Consider the following 11552-nt stretch of genomic DNA (forward strand, 5'->3'; position numbering starts at 1 on the left):
TAATTATGTATATTTGAAGATGGTTATTAATTTATTGTTGGTAGGAAGAATTTGAGGTAATATAAGTGTGGTTTTTTTATGCAAACACTATCCTTTCAAAGAGTTTTAAAAATTATGCTCAATCTTACTAGGCTCTACAGAATACACAAGGGTCTATCTATTCTTAGTCATGCTTTTTCATGCTATATAGATATATTTTTTTCTACATAAGGACAAAGACAAATGCAGTGTCTGGACAGATACAATGGTGCTTCAGGTTTATTAGAAAAGCATACAAAACAGACAAGAGAAATGCAGCCACATACATTGCTTCATTACCCTAATTTCATTTAGGATTTTCCAATAGTGCAGGACTTTTATAACTAACATACCCTAAAAAGGGAGTTAGCTTTTCTGTGATGATAAAAATCCTCAACTCTAAAACATCTATTCTGAGCATTTTCCAAATAACATAGCATATGAAATTTTCTACAAGTAAACATATGCATAGATATCAAGCTTTATAAAATACTTTTAATAAACCCAGGAGCAATTAAAAGTTCAGTAAGCTTAGGAAGTGTTTAATAAAGATCACTTAAAAAATATGGAGATTTTCATGTTTCTTGGTGTTCCCGTGAATTTTTTTCACATAAATATTTGAGATTTGAATGAAGATAAGGAAAATTAAATTGTATATTGAAAGAAAGTGACCCGAGATGCCAGATACCATTCAAGCTTTATTAAAGGAAAAGAATCTGCCAGTCTGCACCCAAAGTGGGGGCGGGGGCAGCCTGGGGCTGCCTGAAAATGGAGGACAGCTGCTAACCTAGGTGGTGGGAGCTTATATTGGTATGTTGGCACCAAGAGCTGGGCGATGTAATTCCGGGGTGGGGATTGAGTTAGGTCATGGGGATGGAGAGTTCTGCACACGTGGAAATGCCAAAAGTTTCGTTTTCTCCAAAACCGTTAGGCTTCTTGTAAAAGAGAATGGGGGGGGAGGGGAGGGGAGCAGGTGGATGGTGCCATTTTGTACTTGGGCTTGTCTAAAATGGCGCTGGTTATGTTGCACATCTATTATATATTTTCCGCACTATAGATTTAATTATAGAAAAACAATTTATGACTATTAACTTATTAATTGACAATTAACTTACATGAAATAGATCCATGAAATACACTGTTTTATCAACAAACTAAATTTGTAAACAGTACAGTGGAGTTTCATAAATTTAATCAATCATACAATTAGCATTTAATTTGGGGTGTAGACAAAGACTTCTTATTGCCTAAATGAAAGACAATGATAGCCTGTGAGAGAAATTTTAATGGTATTTTGAAAGTATTTTAAATAACCCTAACTGCTTAATAAAAATTCATTTCCCACATTTTCTAATAATTCTTTTCATTCTTTTAGAGTGTCTTCTCTTGCTGACTGAGAAATCTATCTTTGGACATTAATTGTACTTTTATGTTCAGATATACATTTTTTCTTTCATACTTAAGCAAGTATAAGAGAAATATGAAGACAAATAAACACATATAAGTGAAAGTTCAGCTAATGATTTTTAATTGCTTCTAGAACATTACATAACTATATTCAAGAATATAGTTTATTATATTACAATATATTTCTAAATTTATAATATTATATTTTAAAATTTCAGAACTGGTATCATTCTCAGAGTAACATGTATATCAGACAACAGAAATTGAATTATCCTAAAAAATTATCTTACAACGGCTGTAAAAATCATGCATTACGTATACCTTATAAGATGAAATCTGACTTATTAAAATCACTTTTTTCTTTTGCTCCAGTATTAAATTTATATCAAGAAGCACCTTTAATTAGAAATTGTAATTAAGAAGAGTAGGCACAAATTTAAAAGAAACACTTATTTTTTTTTTTGTAGTTAACTAGTTAATAGATTTTTTTTTAAAACAATATGTTTTTTTCTGGATGAGAAATTTCGATGTGATGTAGAATGTTATTGCTTATAGATTTATAGAGTTTGCCACAAATGACAAACTCGATAATAAATAATAAAATCGATATCTTATTAAAATGTTATATTTTCAAAATATTTTATTTACTCATGTATCTTTTTATTTATCCATTGTTCAACAAATGTTTGGTATGTGTTGCTGTAATAGATTTAAATTTTTTAACATACATGCCAGACACTGTTTCTGATTTTCCATTTTGTTAGATTAGTTACCAGTGTGCACTGAATATTAAGTTCCAATATGGATGGTAATTCAATCTGTGGCATATTCAAAGCGCCAAGCTCTGTGTATCAGGGTTGCAGCCTAATGTCTTTAGGCCTAGTTTTACAAATGCTTGGCGATGCCAGGAGAAAGCCACAAAGATGGTAGGCCTATGTGAAACTGCAAAGTGAATGATTTGCCAAGGTATTTATATTTTTTAAAAGTTAGTAGAACATCATGTTGAATAATCAAACATATCTATGAGCATAAGTCAACCCATGAGCCTCAGGGGTGCAATTCTTTCATGGAAATACTCCCATGCAATGCTTGTAAAATCTCTGCAGTTTAAGTTGCTGTGAGCTTGTTCTGGGCCACGTCTTTCCAACAATCCTAGAAGCTGTAGGAAACTGATAACACACCCCCATGAGCAGAGATCCAAGGACCAAGCTCTGAAGCCTTCTGAAAGAAAACAATGCTGGGAGCACCTCCAAGGAGTAAAAAATGTAGTGAGAAATGAGCTCATTTACCAAACCGAAGACTTCAGCTGAGAATATTTAAAACTCCCTTTTAAGCCACTTGGGTAGAGAGGAAGCAATTCTCTTGCACCAAAGAAAATATTTCTAGAAGCATAATTCTCCCCAAGATTTAGAAGAAAATATTAATTGGTACATCTAATATGAAAATTTATTTTCCATTAGTCTCCACAATACCCAAGTCTCCCACATACTTTTGCATTGCACACAAAGTAACACAAGTTTTCAAACACAAATTGAAGGTTCAAGAAAGCATACAGTACAGTCTTGAAAAGGGCAAAATTTACATGCACAGAAAAGGAAAACCTTTATTTTCAGAGAACATGTAAGTTAAGTCAGAGAAGGAGAATTTAGGGGAGCCTCATATTTATAATACCCTTACCTATACATGACTTGAAGTTTAGCTCCAATAAACAAAAACATTAGCAGATACTGCTATCATTTTACATTCAATAAACTCCTACATATGCATTTGTAGATGTTACTCTATTAAAAGGCACATTTACGTCTTTACACATGTCTTTGCTAATGTCCTAAATTTGGGTTCCAGATGATCTAGAAACTCCAGCCCCTCTTCCTCCTGCCGATCACTGCAGCAGCCTACCGAGCCGGCCACAGACCCTTTGCCTTCATAGTGATAGGAACGAACGTAGTCTTCAGAATGTTTATGCTCCTCATCTTGTCCACACAGATACACCTTCTGTATCGAAAAAGAGCACATTTTATTATTTTTTTAAAAACACCTAAACATATTAGCATAAAAATAATGTCTTTGATTTACCTTTTACTGTTTAATTTTTAATCAGAGTGTGTCCTCTAATGGATTCCTACATATAAAAAATGCACATGATTGGTCTGTATCATATTCATTCTTAAAATATAGCAAATAAATAAATGCTCTTAGTGAACACATTTATGAAAATTATTGCTACACATATATCACACAACTAACAAAATTTCCCATTTGAAAATATGTATAGTTGAAATTTACCTCTGTAATTTCTTCATATATTTGAGGAAAACCAACATAGATGATGGTTCTTATGTTTATACACTATTATATAGCTACAAGAGTGTAACATATTAAACTGGCTAATATTAACCCATGCTGATTTATCTGATCATAAGACAAAACAAGGAACTAAAACCCAAAATAAAATTTAACAATCTCTAGTTGATTTTGATAGCCAGGACTTCATAATCACATGAAGAACTCAAGCACACAGAAAAATGTTTATAATTTATGATCCATTCATTACTCTGTAACAAATATGTCCCTCCAGATGGTTTCCCTGGTAATTTTTAGATAAGATGCTATCAGTCTTTTATCAATAAAAAGGTGATGGTTTCCAGGTGTATGAGGAATAAAACTTCGGGAAATCCTGATTTATAAATAGTGTTTAACTTTCATTTAATATGAACTTGAAGACACTGGAACTTACTTCGCCAAGCCGAGGCTGTGTGAAACTCTGCCAGTCGGTGTATGCATATCTGCCAGTATCTGTTACTCCCTGCCCTATCCCCTTGCCGGATTCTAAGGTCTGGTGTCCACCTCCTTTGCTGGAATCCAAAGTGTAGCCTCCTTTGACCATCTCAAAACTTTGCTGTGTTTTGATTCCTTGGCCACCAAGAGTACCAACAGACATGCTTGTGTCACAAATGTTGGATGTCTGTGTGGGGAGTCTAATATTTGCTTCCTGAAAATAAAATTAGAGTTATAAAATGAATGAATCAAATTGAAACTAACGTTTCACTTTTCATGTCTTTCTTACCACAGGCAAATCACCTACCTGCTGTGCCTCTCAGTTACCATACATAAAATCAGGATAATAAGAGTACCCATATCTTAAGTGTTATGGGTTGAATGGTGTCCCCTAAAAATTCATATGATGAAGTACTAATCCCCACTAACTCAGAATGTGACTTTATTTGGAAATACGGTCATCATAAATGTAATCAATTAAGTTAAGATGGGGTCATACTGGATTAGAGCAGTTCTCTAATCTAATATGACCAACATCCTTATAAAAAGGGGAAATTTGGACAGAGACACACATACAGAGAATGTCATGTGAAGACTGGATATATGCTGGCATAAGCCAAAGAATTACCAAAAGCTAGAAGAAAAGCCTGGAAAAGATCCTTCTCTAGAGCCCTCAGAAAGAGCAGGGCCCTGCCAATACCTTAATCTTTGATTTCTAGCCTCCAGAGCTGTGAGAGAATACATTTCTATTGTTTAAGTCACTCAGTTTGTTGTGGCAGCCTTAATACAATGGGATTGTGAAGATTAAATAAATTAAAATATGCAAGGAACTTGGAACTCTCGTTGAGTACATAGAAAACACTCAATAAACATTAGCTGTTATTATTTCTAATTTTCTGTAATAATCCAACTGTCATTATTGGTTCACCATATAATTCAAAGGGACGTGAAATCTGATTTACCATCACTTCTTCTCCAGGTCCTTCAGTATTTGATACAATTAAATTTTGCTGGGCTACATCTTCTGGAAAACATTTCTTTACTGTTCTCTTAGCAGTAACACAGAAACATGTAAACAAAATACCTAAAAAAAAAATGTTGATATAAAATAGTGTTTTTTCATGCTGGTATATATAAATCATTTAATTATATGATTTTTTAAAGATTCTTTGCAGAACTTTTAAAAATTAATCTTATAAACTGAGATCTCTTTGGGTCACAAAATTTAAAGCAAAATATTTTTTAATATTTATTAATATATAGACATTATATATATGTCTTAGTGATTATATATATGTCTTAGTGAGATTAATAATAGTTTTCTTTCCACGTCCAGAATTAATTTATGTGTCTCTTATTTCCTCTACATTAAAACAGTAACTTTGTTTGACTGAAATTTAAGATAATATTATTGGTATTTAAATCATGCAGGACACACTTAAAAACTTACAGGCTTAGAATAACAAAACAAAGAACATTAGACCTAAATACAAGCAAGATTATGGGAAGAGTCTGTAAATGCAAATGGGTTTGTGTGTGTGTCTGTGTGTCTGTGTGTGTATGTGTGTGAGAGAGAAAGAATGAGAGAGAGAGAGAGAGAGAGAGAGAGAAGGAAAGAAAGGGGGGGGGGGGAAAGAAAGAAAAAGAAATAAAGCCTTAAGTGTGGGCAATGTTTCCATAACTTTTGCATCTCCAGAAAACAATTTGCAGAATGCAACAGCTTAGCAACCTTTGCATGCGTTACTTTTCCTCAGTGACTCATACAACCATTTTCCACTCACTGGAGTCTTCTTGTGATGTCTGTCAAATTGCTTAATCAATAATATGGAGCATTAATATCACAGCAAATTTTGGAACAACATGTTTTCACTAATTCTTTTGTATTTATGTATTCCCTACATAAATTTGGCATTTTGAAAGACTATACTATTTTATATGGGAGGGAATGAATCATTTTATCCAATCTCTTCATTTTACCTGTAAAAAAAAAAATGAGTTCAAAGAAGAAGAAATGATTTACTCAATGTCTCACAGCTAATTAGTGAAGAACTGAGGCTACCTCCGCTGAAACTTACTTTACATTTAATCTGCTGTTACTGGTGTTTATTCTATGACTCAGAGCCCCAAGTCACAAAGTAGATACAAGATTTTAAAAAGGACACATTTGTCGAAGGTCACAAATATCATTGATATAAAAAACTGTCAAATATTTTTAAGATATTAGATAAAATTTTAGATAATACATTCTAGATGATTATACTTACATAACAACAATGCAGAACCCAAGACCATGGCAAGAATAGCCCATCTCCCAAGTATTACATTTGATGGTTTAACATCTCTCTCGCCTTTAATACTCATTCTACAATCAGATGGAGTTGTACAGTCACACACCCTTACTGATAACACATGTTTTTTACCAAAGCCATGCCTGTCATTTATTTGGATAGGCACAGAATAATAATTATAATCAAGATTATGCTGTTGACGAAGAACAGCAGTTTTACCTAGAGGGAAAAAAAAAGAGAAAATATATATTGGTATGACCTTTCAATAGCAATATTTTTCTTACATGGTGATCCTGGAGGAGGGAGGGAATTAATCTAAAAGAAAAACTCTAAGCTCTAATGGTTCACTTTTTTTCCTTAAAAATGATTTTGATTTCTCAGAAAACCAGGAAAAATAATTAATATTGCTTTATGTTCATATTGGACTAATCTATACTTAACTTGTTATTCAAATGTTTACTTAAATAGATTCATATATATTCTTAAAAGATATTCAGAATAAGTCTGAGATTAACATAAATATACTTATTTTTTAAAAAGCAACGTATTATTCTTTTTATAGGATCAATAAAATAACTACCTAAAATGAATATGTATTCATTTTGATGAACTAAGGTGAAAGCCAAGATTATCAACCATCTTTAGCCCTTATTGATTCCAAGGTTTAGCATAATTACATACCATCCTCCTTGGTTTCTAGAGTCCAAAATTTTTTGGCAGAATTATCCAGAAAGAATTGAAAAGGTGGACCATTGTCAGGCCCATCCAGATCTACAGGTTTCAGAACAGCAAAATCCGTATTATGCTGACAAATGGTCACTTCTTTGTCAATTTGCGGTGTGTGATCATTATCGTCCTCCAGAAGAACTACTAAAGTTCCAGTGCAAGATCGGCCAACTAAGATCAATTAAAAATAGGTTATTTCTTCACTTAAAAATGTGTTCAATTTCAACAATTCATATACTACACATTTGACATCTGCTTTCTACTGGCTGTCTAACTTGAGTTCACATGCATGTTTCCTGGATCTCAGACACCATTACTACAAAACAGCGACATGTCATTTTTCCTTGAAGACTGGTGGCTGGATCAGATGATCTCTTCAGGTGGTTTTCAAAACTACAAGGTATGAGATTATGAGAAATTTCACTGCAGAATAATATGTTGAATTGTATCTCTCTTTGTGAAGAGCATACATTCATCCGCAGAATACAAATACTTTACATTTGCTTATCAATCACCTTTTCAGCTTCTTCTCCTTTTCCTCATATACTGTTTGCCCAAACCTTGTAAAACTTCTCATTAAATCCACTATGTGCCATTCTTCCTGTCTGCTTTGGTGCATTCTGTTGCCACTGCCAGGAATACTTTCCTTTCCCTCTTTGCCTGGTAAAACTCCTGCTGTGACTTCTAGACACAATAGCAGCCATATTCTTCTTTGACTTCTCAGGATACTTTGCTCGTACCTTGGCTCACACTGAGCTGTGAACATGTTAATAGCAACATACTAAGTCGTATTCATCTTGAGAGTCTTGTGATATGCTCATTACTTCTTGGCTAACTTAATACTGATACATTAGACATAATGCTGTTACTATTTTTATACTTTGAGAAAATGTAATGAAATAAGCCAGAAAAATAAGTTTTCACCTCCATCCTAATGAAATCACCATGTTCTTGACCATAGAAACTGTCTCTTATTCATCCATCTCTCACCACTATTATTGGCCTAAGACTTCCCAAATAACTCTTGATAAATATTTTTAATTAAAATAGTGAACAAATTTGTGTTTAAGAGATAATGAAGTTCAGAAACATGTTCATTCTACCACTTGTGAAAGAATAATAAACTACAGCAAATGGTAAAGTTCAAAAACTAAAATAAACAGAAAAGTAATTGATGCAATTTCTTATTTTTTAATGTTTTGAATACTGGTTTAAATTTTGAAACATGTATGTTGAATTTATCATAAAGAATATTATAAATCAAATGCAAATATAATCGTTTTTTATCTTTGAAAAAAAATATGGAACACCGCAAATCTGACTGTCATCTTTGTGCAGGGATCATGCTAATCTCCTCTGTTTCATTCCAATGTTAGCATATGTGCTGCTGAATCAAACAGTTTATTTCTATTTTGTTTGAAATAACCCCTAAACCACATCATGTAGTGTATTTTCAGGGACTTCTTTTTTTATATATTGAATAACTATAAAATTAATTTATTCAAAGTGACTTTTAAACTACTTATATAAAGTAACTACTTTAATATACTTATTTTAAAACTATTCCATCAGAACAAGTTTTTAAATATCTGGAAATAAAAGAAAGATATAGCCATTAGAAGAAGAAATGTGCAAAAGCATGTAAATATTTTGAGATGGCCAGAAAGCGATAAATAATTCTAAATACAAGTAACAACTTAAAATTCAGCAAACTAACAAGGAAATGAGTATTGTAAAAATAGAAGCTCTTTTTAACTAAAAATGTAGTTGCAGACACTACACATGACTTGACATGATTTTGCCTTTTAAAATTTTACCTTTTAAAATTTAAGCAGAGGCGGTGCCAGCGCACAACCCAGAAGGTAAGCCTCATCACTGCCACCCGACTCCATCCCCAGCCCAGCCCAGCACATGCGGAGCAGGGAGACGTCCATCAGGGGAGGCGGAAGCTCCGCAGAGACCACACACCCTGCGGTGCTGGCGCACGACCCAGCAGGTAGGCCTCACTGCTGCCACCCGATTCCATCCCCAGCCCGGCCAAGTGCATGCTGACCAGAGAGGCAACTCCCCGGAGAGGCCCAAGATCCAAAGCAACCATACACGCAAGGCACTAATGGCCAACTGAGTGTAGCCATAACAAATTGGCAACCCTAGAAACATCCTAGCCAGACAACAGTGTCAAACCAGTGGACTGTGAAACCCCCTGCCACAATGACTAAACGTCAAAGGAAAGATACCAGAAATATGAAAAATCAAGAAAGTACACCACCAAAGGGTAATAACTCTCAAACTCTAGATCCTATAGAACAAGAAGCCCTTGAAATATCTGACAAGGAATTTTGAGTGATAATTCTAAGGAAACTGAATGACATATAAGAAAACTCAGCTAGACAACATGATGAAACAAGGAAAAGTACACAGGACCTGAAAGAAGAAATGTACAAGGAAATCAATGCCCTGAAAAAGAATGTAGCAGAGCTTGCCAAACTGAAGAATTCATTCAACGAAATAAAAAACACAACAGAGAGTTTAACCAGCAGGCTTGCAGAAGCAGAAGAGAGAACTTCTGACTTAGAAGATGGGCTGTTTGATATAACACAGGCAGCCAAAAGAAAAGGAAAAAGAATTAAAAACTTTGAACAAAATCTAAGAGAGATGTCAGACAACTTTAAGTGCTCAAATATCTGAGTCATGGGTATTCCAGAAGGGGAGGAAAAAGGAGACTGCATTGAAAGCATATTCAACAAAATAGTGGCAGAAAACTTCCCAGTTATTGGAAAAGACACAGATCTTCAGATTCAGGAAGCTCAAAGATCCCCGAATGTATTCAACCCGAAAAGGTCTTCTCCAAGACATGTTATAGTCAAATTGGGAAACTCAAAGACAAAGAGAGAATCTTAAAAGCTGCAAGAAAGAAGCGTCAAATCACCTATAAGGGAGCACCAATCAGACTAACATCAGACTTTTCATCACAAACCCTAAAAGCCAGAAAGGAATGGGATGATATATTCAAAATACTAAACGACAGAGATTGTCAGCCAAGAATACTCTACCCCACAAGGACCATATGATCATCTCTATAGATGCTGAAAAAGCATTTGATAAAATTCAACATTCCGTAAAAATGTCCATACTAACCAAAGTGATATACAAATTCAAGGCAATCCCCATCAAAATCCCAATGACATTTTTCTCAGTAATGGAAAAAACTATCCAGACATTTATATGGAATAACAAAAGACCACACATAGCCAAAGCAACTCTGAGCAAAAAATATATATATAAATCTGGATGCATAACACTACCTGACTTTAAACTATACTACAAAGCTATAATAACCAAAATAGCATGGTACTGGCATAAAAACAGACACACTGATCAATGGAATAGAATAGAGAATCCAGAAATCAACCCACACACCTACAGCCATCTGACCTTTGACAAAAGCACCAAATCTAGACACTGGGGAAGAAACTGCCTCTTCAGCAAATGGCACTGGAAAAACTGGATATCCATATGCAGGAGAATGAAACTAGACCCATACCTCTCAACATATACGAAAATCAATTCAAAATGGATTAAAGAATTAAATATATACCCTGAAACAATAAAACTTCTTAAAGAAAACATAGGAGAAACACTTCAGGAAGTAGGACTGGACACAGACTTCATGAATATGATCCCAAAAGCACAGGCAACCAAAGGAAAAATAAACAAATGGGATTATATCAAACTAAAAAGTTTCTGCATAGCAAAAGAAACAATTAACAGAGTTAAAAGACAACCAACAGAGTGGAAGAAAATATTTGCAAAATATACACCTGAGAAAGGATTAATATCCAGAATATACAAGGAACTGAAACAACTTTACATGAAAAAAACAAGCAACCCAATTAAAAAATGGGCAAAAGAGCTAAATAGGCATTTCTCAAAGGAAAATATATGAATGGCCAATAGACACATGAAAAAATGCTCGACATCACTCAGCATTCAGGAAATGCAAATCAAAACCATGCTGAGATACCATTTTACCCCAGTTAAGAGGAGTAATACCCAAAAGACTGTGAATGATAAATGCTGGCAAGGTTGCAGAGAAAAAGGAACTCTCATAAATTGTTGGGGGGACTGCAAAATGGTGCAGCCTCTATGGAAAATGGTATGGAGGTTTCTCAAACAATTGCAGATAGATCTATCATATGACCCAGCTATTCCACTGCTGGGAATATACCCAGAGGAATGGAAATCATCAAGTCAAAGGTATACCTGTTCCCCAATGTTCATCGCAGCACTCTGCACAATAGCCAAGAGTTGGAACCAGCCCAAATGTTCATCATC

The 11552-nt window shown here is 34.2% G+C and overlaps 1 protein-coding gene across 2 annotated transcripts in view; it reads right to left on the reverse strand.

The window, feature by feature from the left end:
* Positions 1 to 2893: 2893 nt before the first annotated feature.
* The window catches only part of DSC1 (desmocollin 1), a 30724-nt gene continuing 22065 nt past the window's right edge, over positions 2894 to 11552 (reverse strand). Inside the window, exons 12-16 of one of the 2 annotated variants that reach the window (XM_008581390.1) lie at positions 7173 to 7388; positions 6468 to 6710; positions 5166 to 5287; positions 4163 to 4417; positions 2894 to 3420 (exon numbers count right to left, since the gene is read on the reverse strand). In XM_008581390.1, coding sequence (XP_008579612.1) covers positions 3223 to 3420; positions 4163 to 4417; positions 5166 to 5287; positions 6468 to 6710; positions 7173 to 7388 — 1034 coding nt within the window. In that variant the 3' untranslated portion in view covers positions 2894 to 3222. Of the gene's footprint in view, positions 3421 to 3511; positions 3548 to 4162; positions 4418 to 5165; positions 5288 to 6467; positions 6711 to 7172; positions 7389 to 11552 lie in introns of those variants that run through there. The other variant, XM_008581391.1, reaches the window with a different exon arrangement.

The sequence above is a fragment of the Galeopterus variegatus genome, unplaced genomic scaffold (genome assembly GCF_000696425.1).
Source record: "Galeopterus variegatus unplaced genomic scaffold, G_variegatus-3.0.2 Scaffold2343, whole genome shotgun sequence".
Classification (NCBI taxonomy): domain Eukaryota; kingdom Metazoa; phylum Chordata; class Mammalia; order Dermoptera; family Cynocephalidae; genus Galeopterus; species Galeopterus variegatus.